Source organism: Hippocampus zosterae, chromosome 6, assembly GCF_025434085.1.
Source record: "Hippocampus zosterae strain Florida chromosome 6, ASM2543408v3, whole genome shotgun sequence".
Taxonomy (NCBI): domain Eukaryota; kingdom Metazoa; phylum Chordata; class Actinopteri; order Syngnathiformes; family Syngnathidae; genus Hippocampus; species Hippocampus zosterae.
The window spans coordinates 9,819,308-9,841,769 of NC_067456.1; the positions used below are offsets into that span (position 1 = coordinate 9,819,308).

At 41.6% G+C, this 22,462-nt stretch overlaps 2 protein-coding genes across 4 annotated transcripts; one reads left to right on the plus strand and one right to left on the minus strand.

Moving 5' to 3' along the window:
- Positions 1 to 80: 80 nt before the first annotated feature.
- On the plus strand, positions 81 to 2,692 carry snap29 (synaptosome associated protein 29). Its single transcript, XM_052067282.1, has 6 exons — positions 81 to 212; positions 502 to 741; positions 827 to 1,023; positions 1,179 to 1,264; positions 1,353 to 1,457; positions 2,043 to 2,692. The coding sequence occupies exons 2-6, from the start codon at positions 502 to 504 to the stop codon at positions 2,201 to 2,203; spliced, it is 789 nt and encodes a 262-aa protein (XP_051923242.1). The 5' UTR covers positions 81 to 212; the 3' UTR covers positions 2,204 to 2,692.
- A 3,139-nt stretch (positions 2,693 to 5,831) lies between these two features.
- On the minus strand, positions 5,832 to 22,380 carry si:dkey-178e17.3 (somatomedin-B and thrombospondin type-1 domain-containing protein). Of its 3 annotated transcripts, none has more exons than XM_052067280.1 (5): positions 21,882 to 22,380; positions 12,547 to 12,729; positions 11,970 to 12,060; positions 9,768 to 9,926; positions 5,832 to 9,018 (listed from the first exon to the last, which is right to left on the minus strand). In XM_052067280.1, exons 1-5 carry the CDS (start codon positions 22,135 to 22,137, stop codon positions 8,913 to 8,915), a joined length of 795 nt encoding a protein of 264 aa, XP_051923240.1. In that variant the 5' UTR covers positions 22,138 to 22,380; the 3' UTR covers positions 5,832 to 8,912. The 3 variants fall into 3 exon arrangements, with proteins under 3 accessions (XP_051923240.1, XP_051923239.1, XP_051923241.1); XM_052067279.1 differs by having other exon boundaries at positions 12,547 to 12,732; XM_052067281.1 differs by lacking the exon at positions 21,882 to 22,380 and adding an exon at positions 17,850 to 18,265 and having other exon boundaries at positions 12,547 to 12,732.
- Between the last annotated feature and the right edge of the window lie 82 nt (positions 22,381 to 22,462).

The following is a 22,462-nucleotide window of genomic DNA, read 5'->3' on the forward strand; positions in this document are numbered from 1 at the left end:
CTTAACCGGACATACTTGTGAATTATGCCCATATCGCATTCATACATGTTATTTATTGTAAAAAACTAATCTATTTTAGTACGTTATTGTTATTTGAATGCGTTTTCTCGCACGACATTAACATCCGGGTCTGCAACGCTTGGTGACGTTTTACAGGAAGTAGTCCTGTGAGTCAGCTGACCAAGCACCAACAGGTAGCACATTCGCCAGAGGTTTGTTCTTTTTAATTCTTCTTAATCTTTTGTGTCACACGGTGTGTTTCAGATATGTGTGTCATGTATTGGTCCCAGCTTGCCTCCGGGTGTGGTTGTTCTCTGACAGTTGTCGTTTAGCAATTAGATTACAGCAGAGTTGTTCGAACATAGCATTGTGATCATCTGTTTACACCGAAACACCGCCAAACAACGCCGTGTGTCATGAAACGTCCAAACTGTAATCAAACGTATCACGAAAGCTCAAAATGAGTTACTGAGTTGTTAAGTGTGTTTGTGTGCTCCTCAGATGGCTTATCCAAAGTCCCGCAACCCATTTGCAGACGATGATGAAGACGAAGACAGCTTCCGGCCGACAAATAAAGGCTTCGACAGTGAGGGTGATGACAGTGGACTGAGCGACGCGGAGAGGAGACAGCGCTACCTCCAGCAGGAAGTGATGCGCACAGCTCAGTCCGCCGTGGACAGCAGCTACCGTTCGATTGGCCTTGTCTACGAATCTGAAAAGATGGGTGTGGAAACAGCGGAGGTACTATGTAATGCTAATTGAATCTGTCTGGCATGTGGAAAGTTACTCGGTCATCATCCAAAAGTAGTCATTGGTGTTTGTGTAGGAGCTGATGCGTCAGGGGGAAGTTCTAAAAAGGACGGACAAAATGTTGGACAACATGGATGAGGACCTGAAGACCAGCCAGAAACACATCAACAGCATCAAGAGTGTTTGGGGTGGCCTGGTCAGTTACTTCAAGGGCAAACCTGATCAGACCAAACCTCCGCCAGAGGAGCCCAAGCCGTACGAGGCAAATGACAGGTGACCACCGGAGGGTAACTTCAACAAAAGAATTATTAATTTATTGCTATAGTATAGTTTTTTTTAACAATGCATTGAATCTGAAATCAGAAGTCATGGGAAATTGTAGCAAGCGACTGTTTTTTCATGAATACAGTGCTCTTTTCTTTCTTCAGATTACAGAATGCCTTGGCCACCAGCAGAGGGCATGAAGACAAATACCAAGCAAGTCATCCCAACATACGAAAGCTGCAGACAGAAGGTACATTGTGACGGATATAAGCATCTGACAAGACACGTCAGGTAAAAGCTTAAGTGTGCTTTGACATCAGCATTTTTTTTAAATTTAGGGTTTGGAGCCACTGGATCGGTAGATGGCGGCTCCTCCGCACAAAATGGATATCCTCAGAACAGACACCTTCGACAAGCTCACCAGACCTTGGACAACAATTTAGGTACAGTATGTGCTCAAAATATCAACAACAATCCCATGTAAAGGTTTTATTGACAGTTCGATACGGTTTTTGGTATGTAGCCCGCTAAATGATTCAAGAACGGTTTGATTATAAAGTGGAACGATTCAGTTCGACTCAGTGGGGTTTCTAATTCGATTTAAGATGGTACGGTTCAGTTTGAGAGGTTAATGCACCAATGAATTTTTAGTTATGTTACCTACATTTCAATGATCTTGTCAACACCGTAAATGTGCCATTTCCATCGAAGATGTATCTATCCAGAAGAACACGATATGAGACGCATCTTGATATATTTTCAAAGTAGAACGATTCATTTCTATGCAGTCGCATCTTTTAAATCCAAAACTGATTTTGCGCTTCAAACCATTTTTGCTCGACCACTTTTTTTTTCCGGTTAGGCCTATGATAAAATATGGGCAAATGAAATCACACGTTTATACGCATTACAGTTTATCTACTTCAATTGAAGTTTTTTACTTATGAAATGCCTTTACTGACAGCCTCATTCACTACAACAATAAAAAATTCTACTTAACACACGCGGCATGTTTTGACCCTGTCTAGATGAAATGGCAGATGGCCTGAGCCGTCTTAAGAAACTCGGGTTGGGTCTGCAGTCTGAGATTGACAGCCAGGATGACCTAATCGATTCTGTGGGCAACAAAGTGGACAAGATGGACACAAAGGTCAACAACGCAAACCAGCAGATTAAAAGGCTCAAATAAAACAATTTTTTGGGACTTGAGACCTCACTGACATCTTATAAGTCATCACTTGATTTTACATCGTGTCCTGATCAAGAAAATACTTGCAGAATTTGTTTGGGGTTTTTTTGCTTCATTTTATTTGTAAATGTATCTCCCTCTCCCCACGAGCAATCCTACCATATTTGCATTGTGTGCAGCAAAGGAAATACTCCATGTTCGTAAATTTGTAAGTGCTCTTCACCAGTCTATGCACATGCATCTCTATAAATATGAATATTGTGTAAAACTTTGATTCAGTCAAACACTATGTATGAAAAGATGCTGCCTTACAATTTCCAAGCATTCTAACATCAGTTTGAGTCTTTTTTTTTCTGTCTTTCATTTCTTACTGAGCCTTTTTTGCACTGATCGGTTTGATCAGTATGAATGTTCTACATTTTACAGTGTAATGCAAATATGAATGAACTGGAATCATTTAGATATAACATTAAAGTTGAAGGAATATCACCTGTGGATCGTGCTTTTGATTTTTTTTATTTTTGTAAATTGGAAGCAAATGGAGCAGGGGGGTAAACCACCACAAGGTGGAGTCATAGTATTGAAATCAATTAGCTAATCTTTTTTTTTCTCTTTAAAACACAAAACAGCTGACAACCAGCTGAAAGCTTCTTTTTTTTTAGCTGAGTCCAGAATTATAGGACAATTTAAATGGCAACATTTTTGGGAAAATAGATCAGTTATCTTCTGTATATTTGTTCAACTCAACCGTCAACTTCTTTTAATGAGAAGTTTATTTTAAACGTGTTATGTTTGAAACATAAATTGGCCGACAAGAGAAAAGTCACTTTTAGGGGACGCTGAGGAGCATTGATCTTGCAAATATTGTTTAGGAATCACTTTTATCACAGTTACAGTTACATTTTGTTTCGAGACAACTATCATTTACACCCTTAGTGGATGTTTCTGTGTTTTGTGTTTTGCCCATGGATGATTTAAAATTACACGTGGGGACAGAAAACACATTTTTGTATGACCCATCAATTAGAAAACATGACAAATGAACGTGGAGACAATCTTGTACAGACAGGCCAGTAAAGGTTTAGCTCTAAAAGATCATCATGTGTTTCCAGCTGTAGTGTCATCTTCAAACCTCATGCCCACGTCTATTCATTATCATTCTTGTGTGTAAGGAGCAGCTGGCAACGAGTGACCGCAAGCCTTCATTTGTAAGACTGTTCAATTACGTTCAGCACTTTTCTCAACACACAGAGAACCTTAACGGGCCGACCGGGTTCTGAGCTGAACAACATGTTTGCCCATGAAATGAAGTATGCAAACAGATATTATGAATATTGGTGGGAATACGGTGCTGTTCGCAAGGTAGGCGCAATTTAAAACCGTTTAGATTACAATAATGCGCCTCTCCCTTGTGTGGGTGACGTTCCAGACACCAACGAGTCAAATCTGCGATTTGGAAATACTATTTAGCTAGCTAGCTAGTCAGCTAGCTCACTCGCTCTCTCTCACTTGTTTTTGTTCACACACACACACACACACACACACACACACACACACACAAATAAAACTGCTGCATATTTTATGTTTTACTTTGACTCCATGGTCACAATGATGGCCAATCAAAGCCGGTGGGCAGGCCGGATGTGTGCCCCGGGCTGTATTTTGGCTAGGTTTGACATATCATATACTGTACTGAAAGTGTGCAAAAGCAATGGATAACACAAAATTATACAAACACTATACCAATCCCTCTATGTGTTTACGGTAAACAAATCAATGTTCTTCAAAACAAATTATCATTGACAAAATACATCAATAATCATACCTAAATATTTACATGATAAAATGAACCTACAAACATTTCATTCTGCATAAAAAAAGCATGTTTTAATTGGATTAACATTCAATAATCTTCAAGTAAAAATTAAAACTAAACTTAAAACTACTCTCAGCTGAACATGGATGGCGCTACACCAGGGCCAGTCGAGGCTCTCACTATCTCAGAAATCTGTTTCATCCCAGTTATCCTCCTACAGCATTTGTTTGATATTACAAAATAATTTTTTTATATTGGTCTAACACCCCTTTAGCTTTCGGAGAGAACAAAAAAATCCTGGAGCCGTCCCTGGATCTGAACGACTGACTGTATTTCCTGTTTTCAATCTAATTTCGTTAAATTACAGTGTCAGACTAAATAGTGTGCTGCCATTGAGTGGTCAACAGTGGTACTCAAAATAAACAGGAGTTCGACGGGATTTGATTGGATTATTTAATCGGAAGGATGACATTTGAATTGAGCACAATTCAAATAAAGTAGCTGTCCTAATGTAAAATTGGTTATAGGTCATTATTACACCACGGTATCCATAAAAATATTACAAAATACACCCACCCACCCACACACACACCCACGCACACACACGCACGCACACACACGCACGCACGCACACACACACACACAGACCAGGAAGGTTGGATGAACAGTTGGATGAAAGACGTGGTGCAAATACAGGTGGTGACGGCAGGTACAGAAGCTGTCATAGCACATCCAACGCCAACAAAAGCAATAAACGGAAGTCATCCCCTGAATGTGTTCCCTTCACGCCGTGCGCGGGGTCGAGAGGGCTTTGAACAGCTGTCTTGTAAAAAGCAAACAGTGGGTCGCCTGTCACAAAAGCCGCTGTTGCTGGAATGCCCCCCCCTTTCACAGGGCCTAATCCCAGAACACACTGTTGTCGGAGTCCATCAGGCAACGGGCCAGAGATGGGCCTTCCTGCCCTTTGGAGTGCGGGTTAGCAGTTGTGCCATTGGGACGGGGGTGGGGGGGTTGGGGTGCCGTGGGTGCTTCGGAGGGGACGCACAGAGGGGATGACAGCGCTTTTGTAAGAAGAGAGAAGAGTTGTGCTGACTGAGGGCAGTTGTGTAGTTGTCAGGTAAAGATTGCAAAAGGAAGCGAGCTTCAAGTGGATGATGTGAGCACGAGTGGAGACAAGCTCCCTCTGACGATCCAAATACATTCACTCAGAAAAACGCATCATGGCAGAGTTTATTTAGCATTTTCAGCTATTTAATTCGAATTCGATTTAGAAACCTACAATTGTTGAATTATTATTTTTAGATTCCTTGAAATCTGCATAAATCTGTGAATTTCAAAACTAACGGAGGTTTTAGAATACAGTAAATGAAATTGCCTTCCATTACGATTGCATCAATATTTCAGGATGTCTCTGCTTCACTTTGGCATTAGGTAGTAGTAATGCAGGTGGCTTGTGTTGCCCACACAGCATTTCTGATGGTTAGATCATAACACAGGTCTTCCCCAAATCGCCCCCCCCCCAAAAAAAACATGATTGTATACACAAGTTAAGTCATTTGACCTGTCGTCATCCCGTTTTACGCCGCTAGCCAGAATGTAAAAAATGCTGTCAAATTATATTGTTTGCATGCGCTTGCGTCTTACCTCCACTCGTCTGCATGCTTCTCTAAACTGCTGCAAATAAACAAAGCGAGGGATATCATTAACATCACTTGGGCGGTAGTGCAGAAGCCAAAACAACAATAATCACCGTGGCATGTAACAGATAAAGATGAGAATCAATCAAAACATATTGGGGCTCACAGTCGAATATATAACAGTAATAGTTGTTTATTTTCACTAATGGACAGTGTACAAAGGATGCTGCGCTGTGCCAACAAAGTCAAACGTTTTATATAAATAAAGAAATACACAGATATATGGCGAAATCACAGCTTTCCACTTTAAGGAACATTCTGGTACTTGGGGGGTGCGCGAGTGTGTTTGCGTGGTATTTGGAATTCATGCGCTTGAATGACCTGTGTTGTTCAAGTCAGGAATGTTATGTTAATCTGCTATTTCTTCCGAGGAAAAGAAAACACACACGGACACACGCACACACAAAACCCCACGAGCACAGGAGAAGTGCTCTTTGACCTTTATGTCTTGTTAATCACTAAAAAGTAGAAAAAAGAAGGAGGCCTGGATGGTTCTGCTACGTTTACACTTTGTTTCTAACAGCCCCTTTTCAAGCCATCGTGAAAAGAATGTCGCAGTTATAAGAAAACGCGGGCGGACCGGAGGGCCAAACATGCAGGTGTGGTGACCCGGTGTCAGTGAATGAGGTAACATAATTTCTAAAACGAGGGGGAGCAAATAAACCTGACGGTTCATCACAGGGATCACCCAATTTCCAGGCTGTCTGTCCGTACAGGAAGGTTTATCCCCTGTCATCTTACACTTGCCAGCTACAACTCTTCTCTTGCCATGTGTGTAATTAAAGGACAAAAGCAGCCTTGGCATTACCTGTTTTTCACAGTTAATGTTGAATGAGTGTTTGTGTGACAGAGAGAGAGGTAGCTAGCTAGCTAGCTAGCCGGAGAGACCGCGCCATCTGTATGTCAATGAACGACTCTTGTTCACATTTTGGTCGTACAAAAATGATGGATTTGTGAAAAGTAGTTACTAACAGAAAACACAACATCCCCCCCCCCCCCCCCCCCCCCCGCGCTGATGCCGACTCTTGAGCCCAGCAGAGAAGCTTCATATGGCTTTACTGAGGCCAGAAAAGTGCTCCCAAGCAGTCTGGCCTACTAAGGTAAATAGGGCAGGTGCGGCCGTCGATAACAGAGTGTAAACGTAGCTTTACTTTAGTGATACTAACTGATGAAACTCCCACCAAGCTAATATAAGGAGGGGGCGAGAGGGAGGGAGGGAGGTGAAAACCAGCAATTCCTTGAGAATAATTCAATTTTTTTGAATGCCCCTCACCCACCCAATATTCAATTGAAAGAGCTGTTGGATTGATTTTTGCCATTTGAGACCGTAATGACGGATCATTAGAAGAGACAAATTGGAGACAAAACCAAAGCACCTGAGAAATCTCTACCCGTACCTCTTTTTTTTACTTTTTATTTTTCGCTTTTGGGTGAACAGAAATACAATGGAACCTCCATGGTCAAACACGATGTATTTTGAGTTCTGTTATTTAGATTTTTTTTTTCCCCCCAACTGGAAACCATGGAAATAGAGCTCATCTGTTGTGAGTGTTTGGGTTCCACACCATCAACAACATGAATACTTAAGTTATATTTTAACATTCTTAACTGTCAAGAGTGGAAAATTATGCTAACTGCTATTTTAAAACGAAAAAGGAATCATAACCGTTGTCATCTTCAACAGTGAAAAAGACTGACAGAAATAAGTATTGATTATAGTCAGGTTACCTTAGAATGTTTTCTCTTTACAATTTGACCGTTGTTTTCCACATACAGTGGCACCTTGAGATAAGTTAGGCTGGGTTTTTTTTGGACTGCAAGCAATCTCAGAACTGGAAATGCCATCAATATGTTTCAGCCTCCTAAAAGGAAAACAGCAAAAATCAAATGTTTGTACTGAATTTTTAATAAGAAAAATATAAATCTAGAATATTGTACCGGTACTTTAAAAAAAAAGCGGAATGGAAATTAAATCGTTTTTGTCACATCTCAGTTGGACATGGACATTGTGCTGCTTGCTCCCTTTGCTCAGACAAAAAGACTGACCACAAAAATAGTCAGAATTTATATTTTGTTCAGACTAAACATGGAGATGGTCTTCGGTTCCTCAGTAAGATGCAGTAATATTAGTCATTCTTCACAGAGGATAAAAAACATATGCCTGTGAATGTTGTTATGTTCATTTTGTACATTGATCTTTCTACAAAAAGCCATAAGTTCCCTAAGTCGAATCGCAAGGCACCACTGTATGTCAACCTTTTGTTCTTTTTCAAAAGAGAACGATTAAGCATAATCACTACTCGCCGCACATTTTACATTTTGACATTCTTTGTGGACAAAGAAGTCAAAAGCTGTTAAAATAAAACATTAAAAACAATAAATCGTGTACTCACCCTTGATGACCAGTGACAAGACACAGTGAAGACTGTTTATAGCTTGCACCTGGGAGGAGAGTCTTTTCAAACCAAGACATTGTCGACGTTGCGCTATATATCGTGTTGTAATTTTTTGTGTCTGTTTGTTTTTGTTTTTTTTGATAATTATGTTGACCAGAAAACAGACGCTGGTCTGTGGTCACGATAACTTCCTCTTTGCTACTTGAGGCTCTTATTTATACTGTGCTGAACACTCGTTTTACATTTTTCAAAGTAGTGACATGGAGAGCAAAACGTTGAGCAAAGAAGCAGTCAATCGGGGCTTAATCGGAGCGGAGTCACTGCTGTTTGGTGTAAAAACATCTCGATACAAAAAAAAAAAAAAACGTGTCTCTAGATTACACGACACGTGGCAATTAAGAGTAGAAAATGTATAAAGCTAAATGATATATATATTTTGCATATTTATACGTGACGCATGATCAAAACGCAGTTGCATTTATGGAGGTAGATAGCAGAGAGGTAAAAATACACAGTATACAGAGGTTGTTGTGCTTTTGAGGAGAAAGGGTGGCAGTAAAATCATCTGAAAGATTTTAGCAAGATTAGCTGCGTGCGTAGTAAGCAATACAGTGCAGAGTATGAGGTGAAAGATTTAAAAAAAAAGTGGCAGGATGCGGCTGATCTCCTTGAGTAAACCCATCCAGGAATTCTGGATTGGAGGGGGGGTGTCTTGACTGGCAGGGCTCTGCACTGTTTAGCAGAAGCTGCTGAAGACAATGTGGTCCTTCGACGTGGACGTGTGCTGGTGACATGGCTGCTCACACAAATAGGACAGAGTAGGAGGGACATCGGCAGCCTTTGGACGACGACTCTCGCACCCACGACCCGTGGCAGCCTACGGCGGAAGCTGCTGACCAGAAGGTTCTAGAAAAGGCAGCAGAAAAGACAATTGCCTCTCAATACTTTGAATGTTCCAGCAATTTTAATCTGTCGTTAAGTCATTGTTTTTTTGTTTTTTTTTTAAACCATGCATCCATTTTCTGATCTACTTTATCCTCACAAGGGTGGCGGGGCATGCTGGAGCCTATCCCAGCTGTGTTCGGGCAGTAGGTGGGGGACACCCTGAACCGGTTGTCAGACAATCGCAGGGCACACATAGACGAACAACCAGCCACGCTCACACTCACAGCTAGGGACAATTTAGAGTGTTCAATCAGCCTGACACGCATGTTTTTGGAATGTGGGATAAACCGGAGTACCCAGAGAAAACCCACGCAGGCCTGGGGGAAAACATGCATGCAAACTCCACACAGGAAGGCCAGAGCTGGAATCAAACCCGGTACCTCTGCACTGTGAGGTCAACACACTAACAAGTGGACCACTGAGCCACCAGTCTTTGTTTTTGTTTTATCAAATAAGAAAAATAGCACACCATAATGTTATACTTTATAAAAACAAACAACCATGACATAGTGAAAGAGAATGTAATGAATTCAACACTTTTTACCATATCTTATACTTTCAATGGACATTATGCTGCTCCTCGTGTCCGCCTTGGCCACCGGGAGGGCAATATAATACCGATTTTGAAGGAACAGAAGGAGCCTCATTTCGTACATTGCACCTTACGTTAAAGTCTATCCTCAACAAAATATACAAACAGTTTGCTTTACCTGGTGCCTTCAAGGCCGTCTCCTCCACACCGGTCTGACTTGGACATAGCATCACTCTGGCATTCTGCGCACACCAGCCTCTCTCTCACCAGCTGGGCACTCCACAGTTTAAGTTTGCACGCCGCACTAGCTTGTTTCAACCTCATATATACACAGTAGCTAGAAAAAAAAGAAATTAAAACAGGTAGTTAAGTTATACTGTGTGTACAAGGGATATAATAAGTAAGTGACTTTTTTTTATTATTTGTACCTAATCGTCTGGTCTCTGGATTGTGTGAATTTATTCAACTAAGTAAAAGTTTCAATTGGGACTTGGTTAACCATTTACCGCCAGCCGTTTTTTCGAAAGTCGAAATGCTGTTGTTTCTGCTGGCAGCAATAATAATAGGAGACTTCCGGTGTGTGAACTTGGCTCGACAGTTGGAGGAAGTCCATGGCAGCAAGCTGTGTTTTAATGGCACCCCCCGAGGCAGACAAAAGAGCAATCAAGGCTCAGATAACAGAGCAGTGTCATTTGAAGGTGATCCAGCAGTGTCATGTCACCTGCAGCGTATCCTAATATCAACACAGCTCCGCCTGCGCTCCGGAGACAATAATAATGTGTTCTCTGGCAGACGCTTTGTACTCCCACTCTAGTGGTTTTGTCTCTCATTCAGTCATCTGTGACAAAACATCATTCCCATTGAGGGTTTGCTCTGAGAAAACACTTCCATTTCTTTTTTTTCTGAAGTGAGGAACATCTATTTTTTTCCTCCTTTTATAAGGACTAAAAATACGAAGTCAACTTTTAGTTTCATGTATTGCATGATCTTTAGCAGAATAGCTAGCCTCTTAACTGGAACACGTAAGAGGGAGCACATATCTCGAAATAAAAGCCACATTTAAAAGGAAATGTTGCCATATTACAAGAAGTACGATTAAAAATACAGTCATCATCTATAATGAGTGAATATCAAAATTCCCAAGCAAACCCTGCAGGTTGAGATGGGCAGCAAAAATGAATGGAGTGGTGTAGCTATCAGCTACACGTTATAGTGCTTAAATGATAACAACAATGATAATATTTTGACTTGAGTCTCACAAATGTAGAATTCGTTTTTTTCCCCCAAACTACAAACATTGTTGCCAACAATTTGCCAAATTGGGGAAGAATCTACATTACCTATCGAGAGGCAAATCCTCCCGAAAGCTCAGTTCTGTCTCTGACTTTGCAAGTAATTATTCCTGACAACATCAGGTACCTTTCAATGGACCAGAGGACACTTTTAATCCACTTCCTCATCCGTGAATGTCTTATTTTCTTGAGTAATGTGCCTCCAGGGCCCTGATAGTCAGTGGAAACACGGGAGTCCAATGTCACTTTTAATCAGTGAGAAAGGCAGGAGTGTCTTCTTGGAAAACAGCCATGACTTTTTTATCCTCGTCTCCGAGAACATCTGCAATCACGGCAAAGACCACATCCAAGAAGGACGGCTGTACTTTTGACTTTTTTAAAACCGGATTACAGAGGCTTTATCAGCACTTCATGATGTCCATGGACAACTGTTCATTTTACAGCCAAAGCAATCTCAAGGCTCTGGTTGCTATGACAACTTTGGCCTTACCACTTCTCCTTAAGTCTTATTGGAGCACAAAAGTTGAATTTGTGGGATGAATGGGATGAAACCATCTATTGACTACCGCTGTATCCCAGATAAAATACGAGAAGTGTTCACATCAAGCCAGTGAGTAAATGATGAGAAATGTTGATGTAACATGAACACAGTTGGACTTTACTGTTTGGCACAAAACAGCTGGAATGAAACGCTCACTGATTGCATGAATGATTATACAATGGAAACTTGAAGGGCCGGTGCTTTGAAAAACACATCATTCTCAATTCACTCAAAACTCCAAATTCACACCCGCTCTGTAAAAGAATCATTCATATTCCACCATTTTTGTGATAAATATATTTTGGCTGTTTATCAGTGTTTTTTATTTTTTTATAATGTTTGGAGTTTTTCCCCCAGTGCTTTTCAGTGGGCATATGCGGATTTTCGCTATTCGCGGGCTTGTGGAATCCGAGCATTATACAACTAACTGCGGTTGACTAATTTCACACTTGCATCAAGAATAAAATGAATGAAAACACATTCCATAGGATGGGTTGTTTGTTTGATGGAATTTTGGAAGCGGGTATTTCGTGTTTATCGACCTTACCTGGCCTTCTCCTCTTTCAGCAGCATGTGAGGCCTCCTCCAAGGGTCCTTAAAGTTCCTCTTGAAGGAATCCGGAAGGATCTTTGCAACCTCTGCAGGCCAGCATGGCGGTGGAAAGACGGTGGCAATGCAAATAAGAAACAAACAAAACAACAAAGACAGCTTTTACTTTTCCTCCCTACAATTTAAAGTCATCCATGCTCGCCAACTTGATCCATCGATCCATTGCCAACAGATGACAAATAGCACCAATCTGGTGGAATTGTCACATTGTACATTTTAGTGTTTGTACCTTTTTACTTAAGTCAATACGTTAAATCTGTCGTTGTACTTTTACCAGAGTATGTCTTTGTACAATTATTTGTACGGTACTTCTGCGAAAGTACAGAGTGGGCATACTTAGCGTATGTTATCTATTAGGATTTGTCGCATGGTTCTGTTCAATTACGAGGACAGTGATTGCAACACAGCTGCACACAAGGCTTCCTGGAGCATGCACCGCCTATACAGCAAATGTGTAACGGATGCCAAAGTGCCCCAGAGGAGTGCATTAACACTTAAAAGAGTAGCGCGCTCACCTTTCGCCGAACTGCATATTTCGTTGTTTCCGAAGCACCCGCGGCGCTGTTTGAGATCCGGGCAAGGCATTCCCCCATTTCGAGGCGGGACAGACACTTGGCGGCTCCTTTCGGTGCTGCCTACCCCACATGGAGACGTGCATGACGACCAGGGGCCCCATGAGCCTACCGCACAGTCAATGGCTGCTAGGGAAGCACACAAAAACAGAGATTTTGAAAGTTTTCTGATGCTCTTGTGCTCATTCGGCTCTCGTGTGAGCTGGATTGGACTGGTCGGTGGTCAATCGCATTGCTACAACACATCTTCTTGTCATTTTTTTAAGGCTCATAAACAGATTTTACTATATTATAAAGGTGTACACAAGATAGTAAAATCGGTTTCAGCTAACAGGCAGGTCAACCAGTGAGTTGCTCATTGGCATCTGCTCATGTCAACATCAGTACAAGCAGGAAGTGTGCAAAATGGCCCCCACTGCACTTTGTGTCTCTCTGGTTTCACTCCATGCCACAACTTAAAAAAAACACACACAGAAGCAGCAGGAGCAGCAATCAGGCTGAATTAGCCACTTACATCAATTTAAAGAGGAAGTTGTGCTTGATCAAAGGTAAGCAGCTCTGGTGGGAAATCGGTGACATTTAATAGCAGCCAACCTTTAACACGGCTTCTTTTTATGCTGGAAATGCTCACTCCATGAACACAAACAAAGTAAGGTGAGAGGAGGAACACATCGATTGACTTTTGTGCTCCCGGTGTTCTGAATGTTATTCAGACATCTGTCACAAGTGTACTTGGTTATCCAAACATTTAATTCCTGTGTTAAAAGCAGTGTCAATACTGTATTTGGTTAGAGTAGTAATTAACATGGCTTCTCCCTTTGTCAGAACGATACATTAAATGTAGCTTACTTTCCACCACACAGGCAATGATTGCTGACTTCGCAGTGACTCCGCATTGTGGTTGGCCCCAATACGCGTCAAGAAAGAGCCGTCTCCTATGCCACCAACACAAGTCTCGTCTCCTCTCTTGGAAGGCCAAGTTGATGAATGCTAATTAGTGTAGAAGCTTTTATCATTCAAGATTTAAGTAAATGTGTGTACTTTTGCAATCTTTGTCTCAAATATGTATAGTATGAATACTGTTTATATGCCTTAAACATGCTGGTACTCACATACCCATACATGAAAATTCCTTTCACCGGGGTTCCTGGTCCCCATCAACCGTGAAAAAAACGAGGGATTACTGCAATTGTTTTAGAGTGTACTGCTTGAATGTTTCAAATGAGAGCTAATTTGGGGAGGGTGCCCGACACGCTGACAAAAACCTCTTGTTTTCTCCATGCTGGGTGAGAGGTCAGAGGTGGTGGCTACGAGCCATGCGGCGGGTCAGACTGTAAGCAGGGTTTATCACGTGGGTGGCGACTCTTGTCTCTTGTCGCACTGCCCGTACCAGAAACAGAGAAAAGGACCACCGCGGCCAGGCAATTACCTCCTGACCTCTGCTCACAGGAAGGCCATGCTGCTACGGGGCAGGGGTGTTCACCACCTACCTACCCCCCCATCCGGGTGCGGGAACTCGCCGACCCTATCCATTTCATTGTGCGCTCTTTTCACCAAAGGCCTTAATTGGCCGTATGGCCCACAGCAGGGAGAAACAAAGTGTGCGTGTGTGTGAGGGGAGGATAAGAAGAATGAGCAGGAAGTTGGCTCCAGATGAATCAAAATAAAAATACAAGTGCATTTTTTCCAGGGATGACTTCAAATGGAATGAGCCCAAGTGGTCTGACAAATGAGTATGTGTGTATGTGTGCGGTGATCTGGGAAAGGCGGGTGTCAGGTGGGCAGCACTAATGTGCAGGAATGCAGAGATTCCAAAGTGGCTTTGTGGACTGGCCGTGTCACTGAGAAAGCCAGACCCCGACCCCACCATGGTGAATGAATAGAGCGCTGCGGCACCTTGAAAGCTTTCTCAATCCACACACACACACCCACAATGAAAATGGAGTGGCCACGCAGGGAGTCACTCCTTAGTTCATGATTCTTCATCCTCTCCTTCCCCTGAATGCACCCACTTTCCTCATTGTCTATTTGCTGTTCGTAATTTTCGGCCATTTTCACAAAGTTGGGTTTTTTTTCTTCAAAAAGTGCATTTGTTCCTAGTTACTATAAGGTCAAAGAAATATCAGCTTCTTAGTCTATCCCCACTGTTGGTCTATTATTTGAGGCTCGAAATAAATGGTTTCGCATCACAGCCGCGAGGCAAAATTAGCATTTTGCAAAGCAAAATTAGCATTTGGCGCTTCATTAAAACACATTCCATAGCAACCTGAGAATAAATAGCCGAAGTGTCACAAAAAGCTTCGCTGAGCTACAGAGCTCACGTCACCCACCGCGGGTAGTTGTAGCTTGAGGCACAGGTCAGTGAACTTATGATGCAGCAGCTAGCTAGCAAAGAGCTTCAGCTTGCTACTTAATTAATTAATTCCATCCTGTATGATTTATGTTCCGGGAGTTATTATTTATTTTAAATACTAGAGAACATCTACTTAGTTATTTACGATTGTATTATTATTTTAATTGTTGTCTTTTTATGTTTACGTCCTGCACTTTCTTACAGCTGTGGTTGTTGTGTTGAGCTGTATGAATATAGCTCAGTTGACTATATTATTATTTGACAATTGAAATATTATGCAATTCAGGCTCCACATTTTAGTCCTGAAATATTTTGAAGTGACTTCACTGAGTTGAATATTAATACAAAACTAGACGCACTGGAGGAGAGCCTGGCTGAGCCACATCCAATGTGGTCGACATGCAGGTCGCCAAGTAGGCATGGTGCCCATATTGGATGTGGCAAAGTTCCGGTCAAATGCAAGAGCAAAACGCAAGGCATCTCGGTTCTATTTAAACCATCCCCAGAGATTTGCACTCAAGCGAATTTTATTTGGGTTTGATTTGAGATTAACCAAAATACACAGTAACACAAAGTTAAACTCATTTTACACGGCAACAATGTTTTTGGTCCACACAGACAGAAATGATAATAGAGGGTTAAAGGGTCTTGCTTGGAGGCATTTCCAGTAATTTTCCCTGGCAGAATTTCACACAAACATCGTGAAATTGAGCGAAGCACCGAAAGTGTACCCCTAAATCAGCATTTTTGTCCTCCTGGCTTGTCGCAACATCTCCAGTCACGCTCTGCCATAATTGAGCGCAATCTACCTTTTCAGCTTACTCGGCTCTCTTTTTCTACCCGGCCTCCATCCTGCTTCCATTTTAGGGTGTTCTGACAAAGGACTTTATCTCTTTCTCCCTTAATTACCTTCTTCATTCCCTCCATCTGTCTCATTCTAAACACACTTCCACCCCCTTCTCTTCAGGATTGCACCTCCTCCTGGCTGATGGGACCCAGATGTCCGACTGTTGTCGGGGGGACAAGAGACCTCCTAAAAAAACTTCCTCTGACCAGCCGCAGGACTAATAATAACAGTTTTGTACAAAAATGTTTCCTTGACAGAAAAAAACAACTAATTATCAAGGCTCAGTGCAAACGCTTGCGAAGCGCTGCTCCAAACTGTGGTAGATGTAGGGTGCAATCAATCACAGGGGTTCAAAACTGGTCCAAGTTGTAGTCACTGTGTGGTGTTTTCAAGAACCGTCACGAAAGGTTACAGTTTAGTCCAAATTGAATGCTCCCATGAAGATGATTAAAAATTTGAGAAATATGATGCAGTAGCGGCGTCTTGATAATAAAAAAGGTGTTTAACGGAACACCCCCCCCCACCCCCCAATTTTAAAAAAAGATTTTGCAAGCAGAAACATGCGTGTATCACAGTTAGAGTGTACAGCTGCTGGTCCAGCTGGCCCGTTTCAAGCCTTCTCGTGAAAAACATCGACTCTGCACGTGGGTCAAAGACAGGAACGTGGGATGGAAGACAGGAAGAGTGAGGAGTGAGCGTCCGGCTCAGGATGCGACAACGTATAGTTTGGCAGAAGCGAGAAGAGAAGCAGACGTGCCAGAAGAATGATGAGCGAGCTTCCGGGGCAAACTGAAGGCAACAACTACCTGGCACCACCATTTTGTCTTGCATCACTGGACTGAGACTTGCCAACTGTGAAACGCTACAGTGCTCTCAAGTGATTCTGACACAAGGTTGGAAGAGTTTGAAGATTCACTTCACGGTTTCTAAAAATTAACATTCGGGATGAAATTAAAGATAAATCGCATAAAAATCCAAAGGGTTCAATGACGCTTGAGTGGAAAGTACGGCGATTCGATTCGGTTGGACTCAGTGGGGATTACGATTCCACTCGATGTGGTACAAGAATGTATGATGCAATGACTTTTTCGTTGTCATTTTACAGACACATGAATGAACTTGTCAGTCCCGTCAATGTGCCATTTTCTACTCTCCAATAAAAGACGCACCTCGATGTATTTTAAAGTGGGATGATGCGATTCGAATCATTTTGACGCGCACACATCTTTTCAAATGAATTCAAATAAAAAACGACGCTCGCAGGAGGTACAGTACATCGCTTGTAAAATAGATCTTCGGTCAAAAAAGCTTGGGCACCCTTGCCGTATGGAGATGAAGGGCGGAGACTGGTGATATTGGTCTCCAGTCTCTTAGCCAATCAGAATGCAGCCGTGAAAGGAGAACAGCGTTATCGGATTCACTCTAATAAATGTGCTCAAATTACCTTTTATAATATTACTATTAAGAATTAATGACTGGAATTTATGTGAAGGACGATTGTGCCATTTTCTCACAAAAATTAGGCAAACAGAAACAATATGCGACTCTTCTCTGCAACTGTTCACAATATCAAATAATCACCTCCACAACATTCCCAGAAAATCACAATGGCCCATCACTGATGAACTAATTTTTGATTAGGCACACAGGATACCCGTGCGGTCCTTTGGGGCTACCTGGTCTAACTTTTTGTTTCTCAAATTTGTCACATACACAGAACTTAATCTGGAAAGAGGTTAACACAAACTACAGGTGCTTGCCGCTCTTTAACTACGGCCACCAACTGGCTAGCAGCGAATGTCACTTTCACATCAAGGTTCAACGATGTATTAACTGTTACGGAAGTTAAGAGAGAATCATAAGATTGATAAACCGTATTATTATTATTACAGTTGTGAACGTGGTTTTTCCATTTGAATAACTCTATGCATGCTAAATTGCGACTGTCTGTGGGCAACTGGCAACCAACACAATGGACTGGTTGCCAGTCAATCGCACGGCTCTTAGCAGACAGAGACAGACAATAATTGACGTTCATTTTCCTACCGCGAAGATGTTTTTGTGCGCCGGTGTCAAACAAGGTGGCCGTGATGGCAGCCAACTGAGAAACCAATGCTGGGCTGCAGCTGCTGCGGTTTCCAGACAGATGTTGATGCAGAGGAGACCTGCAGCATCGGAATCTGATAAGTCCAGGTGGAGTCTCGTGTGGAACAGAGCCAAGGACATGAGATGTATTTAGCATGCGCAGGAAGTCAATGTTTTTTTGTTTTTTTTTTAAACCTCAAGATAGAGCAGACTATCTTATCAAACTGGCATGCTTTAGGAATACTAATGAATCCTGCACAGAGCAGACAGCGAGGATGTTTTGTACGTTTGTTCAGGGTCATGAGTGTGTCAGAGCTACGTTACAGATTATATATTTGTGCATTGTTTGTATTATGGTGACACTTCTTACTACCTTGGCATTCACTACTACTACTACACTACTACTACTACCATGGCATTCTTGGAAATTGAATTTCGTAGAGCTGAACAGTGGAATAGTGGTTTGTGGTTTGAATCTCTTCTGCCGTGGAGTTTGCATGTTCTCCGTGTGCTCAAGGGGGTTTTGCCCTCGTCCTCACTATTCCTCTCACAGTCCAAAGACAGGCATGATGGTTCAATGAAGGCTCTAAATTTTCCAGATGTGTGACTGTACTTTTGATGAGTTACATTTCATTTAACAAACACAATGAAAAATGCAGATGATGATTTGCCAGTGTGTCAAATTGCCGCAGTAGGGCACCAAGTAGTGGTGAGAAAGACTAACTCAATATCAGAATTGGTTTTGCCTCAAGTATCTGTGGCTGGTATTGGCACCCTTTATGAGTACCCGATACCTCAAAATAAGGCTAGTATCGGGCAGATGTTTTTGGTACTCGCCGATCCCTACTCGCCACCCTACTAAGGATGAGCGATATGGAAATTGATAGTTTCATGATCATTTTGTAATATTTACATTTGTTAAAATGGTGAACCTGGTGATTTTGTTCACCGTACGGTGACAGTGACCTCAACTCAGCTCACAAGAAGGATCATTTATCAAATGCTGTACAATTCTTACAAATAGAGGTTACAACCTGATTGTTGCCTCAAACAGGTTAAGTTTACTATCAAACTAGACATAAAATAAAGAATTACACAATGTGTTTGTAATACGACATAGCTTCGCGTTTCGGTTAGCTTGCTTAATGCCAACGCTGAATAGCATCTACGTTGTTGCGCACACCAGAATGCAGAGTGACAAAAACGGTTTGATTTCTTAAAATTCTATTGTTTTATGTTTATTTAATTTTCCTCAATAAAATACACATTACAACAATGTAGTTTTTATCATTATGAACGTGTTATGATTTATACGGAAAGTTGACTTCTTAACAGGGAAATTAAAAAAAAAATGCGAGTAAAAGTTCACCCAGTAGACGCTAACCACTGTGTCAGAGAGCAGCTTTCCCTCTCCAGTACACTCATCTACACCAGGATGATTCAACACCAACTCTGGCTGCTTCCCTGAGGGTACTCTGTGAGCTTGACACATGCACACGGTGTAGATCAGCTTCTGGCTGGATGTGACGTAACTTGATAAAAACCCTGAGCTTATAGGGCAGTTTCACTTGCTGCAAGGTGAAAAAAAATGTGGAACTCAAAGAGCTGGGTGGGGAACTTACGAACTTTGGAGCATTTGAGCCAGCCTGTCATGCAATTGTAAACAAATAAAACTTCATGGAAACTGACAGAAAGTCAAAAACATCTAGATAACAAGTGCAAATACAGCACTGTGCTAAGATCAAATACAGAGAAGTGTAGTTAACCATACCACATGATGTGCAAAAATCTTAATGGTAAAAGACAACGCCAAACACCAGATATGAGCTAAATGAAACTTGAGTAGATCAGTGTGCTATAACCCTTGAAGCTATGGATATTTGAACGCAGACAGTACACAAACACAATGCTGACATGCATATACGGTATCATTGGTGTGACAGATGAGTAAAATGATGTGGTTTTGCTGGAGTTAGTATCCAGAGAAAACTCACCGGGAGAAGACACAAACTCCACAAATAAAGGGCGAAGCCCAGATTCAAACCTCAGAACCATGAGGCAAACATGCTCAATGCTAGCTCACTGTGACCACTGCTCACCCTGCAATTTTAAAAACTCATAAAATCTCAGAGGGACAGTTAGAAAGCCAATAGTGATTTCGAAAATTTTCATGATGTACTGTAAAAATTTTTTTTTTAAATCATAATTTTAGTATACCGGTACTTCAGGGTTTTATCCATGATTGGAACACTCACTAATAATAGAACACATACCGGTAGATTTGATGATAAGACAGAAAACCGTTGCAACCAATAACAATAATAATGACAACAATATAGTATATAGCAATAAGTCATTTTTCGCAGAGCAGAAAGAATATATTAAGTATTATAATATGACAGCTGCATTTTTACTTCTGCTTGTGTTCAAGGATTACAATTACAGCGACATCAATGCTAATTTCATTAGCCCTGCCTTTTGTGTTAGTTAGCATTAAGGTGCCATGCATATGAGAATATAATGAAAATGTTTTTCCTCTTTGTTTTCTGTTTTACAGTAAATTTCTGTAACAAGATGTTTTTTTGTATGGGTCATGCCAAGGTTGAGTGCACCTACAGTACATCAAGTGTGTAAGCCAAGTAGGGGGCAGGCCAATGTTTTAATAGCTCTTGGAATCCACCACTGTTCCCTCCAGAAGCTTGTTAGTAAGTACTTAAATGACAACATCCAGCAGCACACAAACTCTTCAATGTTCCCTTGAGATGTTGCCACACACCATGAGAGCGGACCCTGTTCACTATTTTTTTTTACTTTTCAACTATATCCTAACCATCTTTGGTTGTGTGTTTCCATGGACACCCCTGCACTGCTTTGTCCAAATATAGCAGTCAGCAGCATGACTTCAGCCTTATGACCCCAGACTTGCTTGTTGACCATTTTATGATATTCCATTACTAAAAATGAAGGCCTTCCCACAATGACTTCAATGGTGAAGCTGCATTTTGGGCAGGTGGGGCAGTGGACTGTGGTTCTTAACAAATAGCGTGTAATTAGTGCTATAAAAGAATTTTAATATCACACGGTACAGAAACAAAGTCAATATTCTGAGGAAAAAATGTGCACGAGGGAATATCACAATATAGTCTATAATTTTAGAGAAAACTCACCATTTTTCTTATTCACATGACATGACATACGGCCTGGCTCGTCCAAATTCACATGGCCTTCGAATCTATCCTTCAAATTTGGAAATGTAAAAGTATTGTATTCCATAACTGAGATACAATTGAGCAGTGATTCTTTCTGCATGAAAAAATACCCAATGATGCCTTAAAAGTACCTAGCTACCTTAATGCTAACATATCATGGAAAATACCATTGTCATGCTAACAGTTAGCGTCGTTGATATGATCGGTTTTAGAAGCAACGGATATTTGAAAACAAACGTTGGCACAATGTATCTAAACAGATAACACCACAATACTCACATATAGTCTTTGTCCTCAAAGAAAATTTGTAATTTTACTGCGTCTTACGGAGCACTAAAAGTAGACGTTCGTTGATGTTTAAGCGGTATTAGACTGCTTCCTGGTGGCCAAGCTTGGCAGCACAATGAACCTCAACATCGTCTTGGTAATCATTTTTACACATACTTTGTAGTTAATTATAATACTAAAATAATATATATCATTACTTTGTTCTTTTTTTAATAAAGTACAGTATTATAATGTTATTTTTCCTTATTGAAAACATTTGAGGTCTTATAACAAGGCAACACTATATCTGTGGCTTCCGTGTTTCAATTCTAATTTATAACAGAATTTTTATTTGTTTAATTGAGGAGACCATTTTTAACAATTAACAACGAATTGAACGTGGGCATTCAATTGTGAAAATTGGAATCAGATTTACATTTTTTTTCAATGGTGAAATTTAAAATTTCTAATTTATGGCAAAGTTATGCAGTAGTTACAAAGTTCTTTGGCGACTCACCAGAAATTTGGCACACACTCTGGTAGTCGTCGCAGCAGTCTCCGGTTTTGTGACAATAGGTGTCGCAGTAGCATACCGTCTTTCTCCTGGTGTACTCGAAGCAGTCGTTGTTCCGGCCGGTGCAGCAGTTGGGGCTGTCCCGCTCTCGGCAGCCGGCCTCCACTCGGGGCACCGTCAACCCGCACAATAAGGCCAAACATCCGCACAGTGACAGAACAGATCCGAGAAGCGCAGAGCTCCATTGGTGCGCGCCCATGACCAAGGTGCTCCACGCAACTGCACAAGACTACACAATCTTCTCCAATCTGGGTAGGTCTTGGGAGGCAACGTGTTTTAAAAGAGTGCTCTCGTGGGTCTTGTTACATGGAAGAGAAACACAGCATGGCGCTGCTCCTGGATGGGTGACAATGAGAAGTTAGTGATGCGTAATAGTGGACCAAGAGCGCGCACCAGCTCTCCGCTATGCGCTCTGGGACACGCCCCTTGGGCGTTCTTGCGTGATCCCAAACTTTTACTGTACCCGCCTCCCGACCCCTGAAGCTTTAACTAATCAGTACCGGGATGCTTCTAACTGAACTTAC

Coding starts and splice junctions, on each gene's coding strand:
- snap29 (XM_052067282.1), top strand. CDS start 502: ATGGCTTATCCAAAGTCCCGCAACCCATTTGCAGACGATGATGAAGAC. Junction 742..826: donor TGGGTGTGGAAACAGCGGAG/GTACTATGTAAT, acceptor GTGTTTGTGTAG/GAGCTGATGCGTCAGGGGGA. Junction 1,458..2,042: donor GACCTTGGACAACAATTTAG/GTACAGTATGTG, acceptor GACCCTGTCTAG/ATGAAATGGCAGATGGCCTG.
- si:dkey-178e17.3 (XM_052067279.1), bottom strand. CDS start 22,137: ATGGGCGCGCACCAATGGAGCTCTGCGCTTCTCGGATCTGTTCTGTCA. Junction 12,733..21,881: donor GAGTGTGTGCCAAATTTCTG/GTGAGTCGCCAA, acceptor GTGCTTCCCTAG/CAGCCATTGACTGTGCGGTA. Junction 12,061..12,546: donor AATATGCAGTTCGGCGAAAG/GTGAGCGCGCTA, acceptor GCTGGCCTGCAG/AGGTTGCAAAGATCCTTCCG.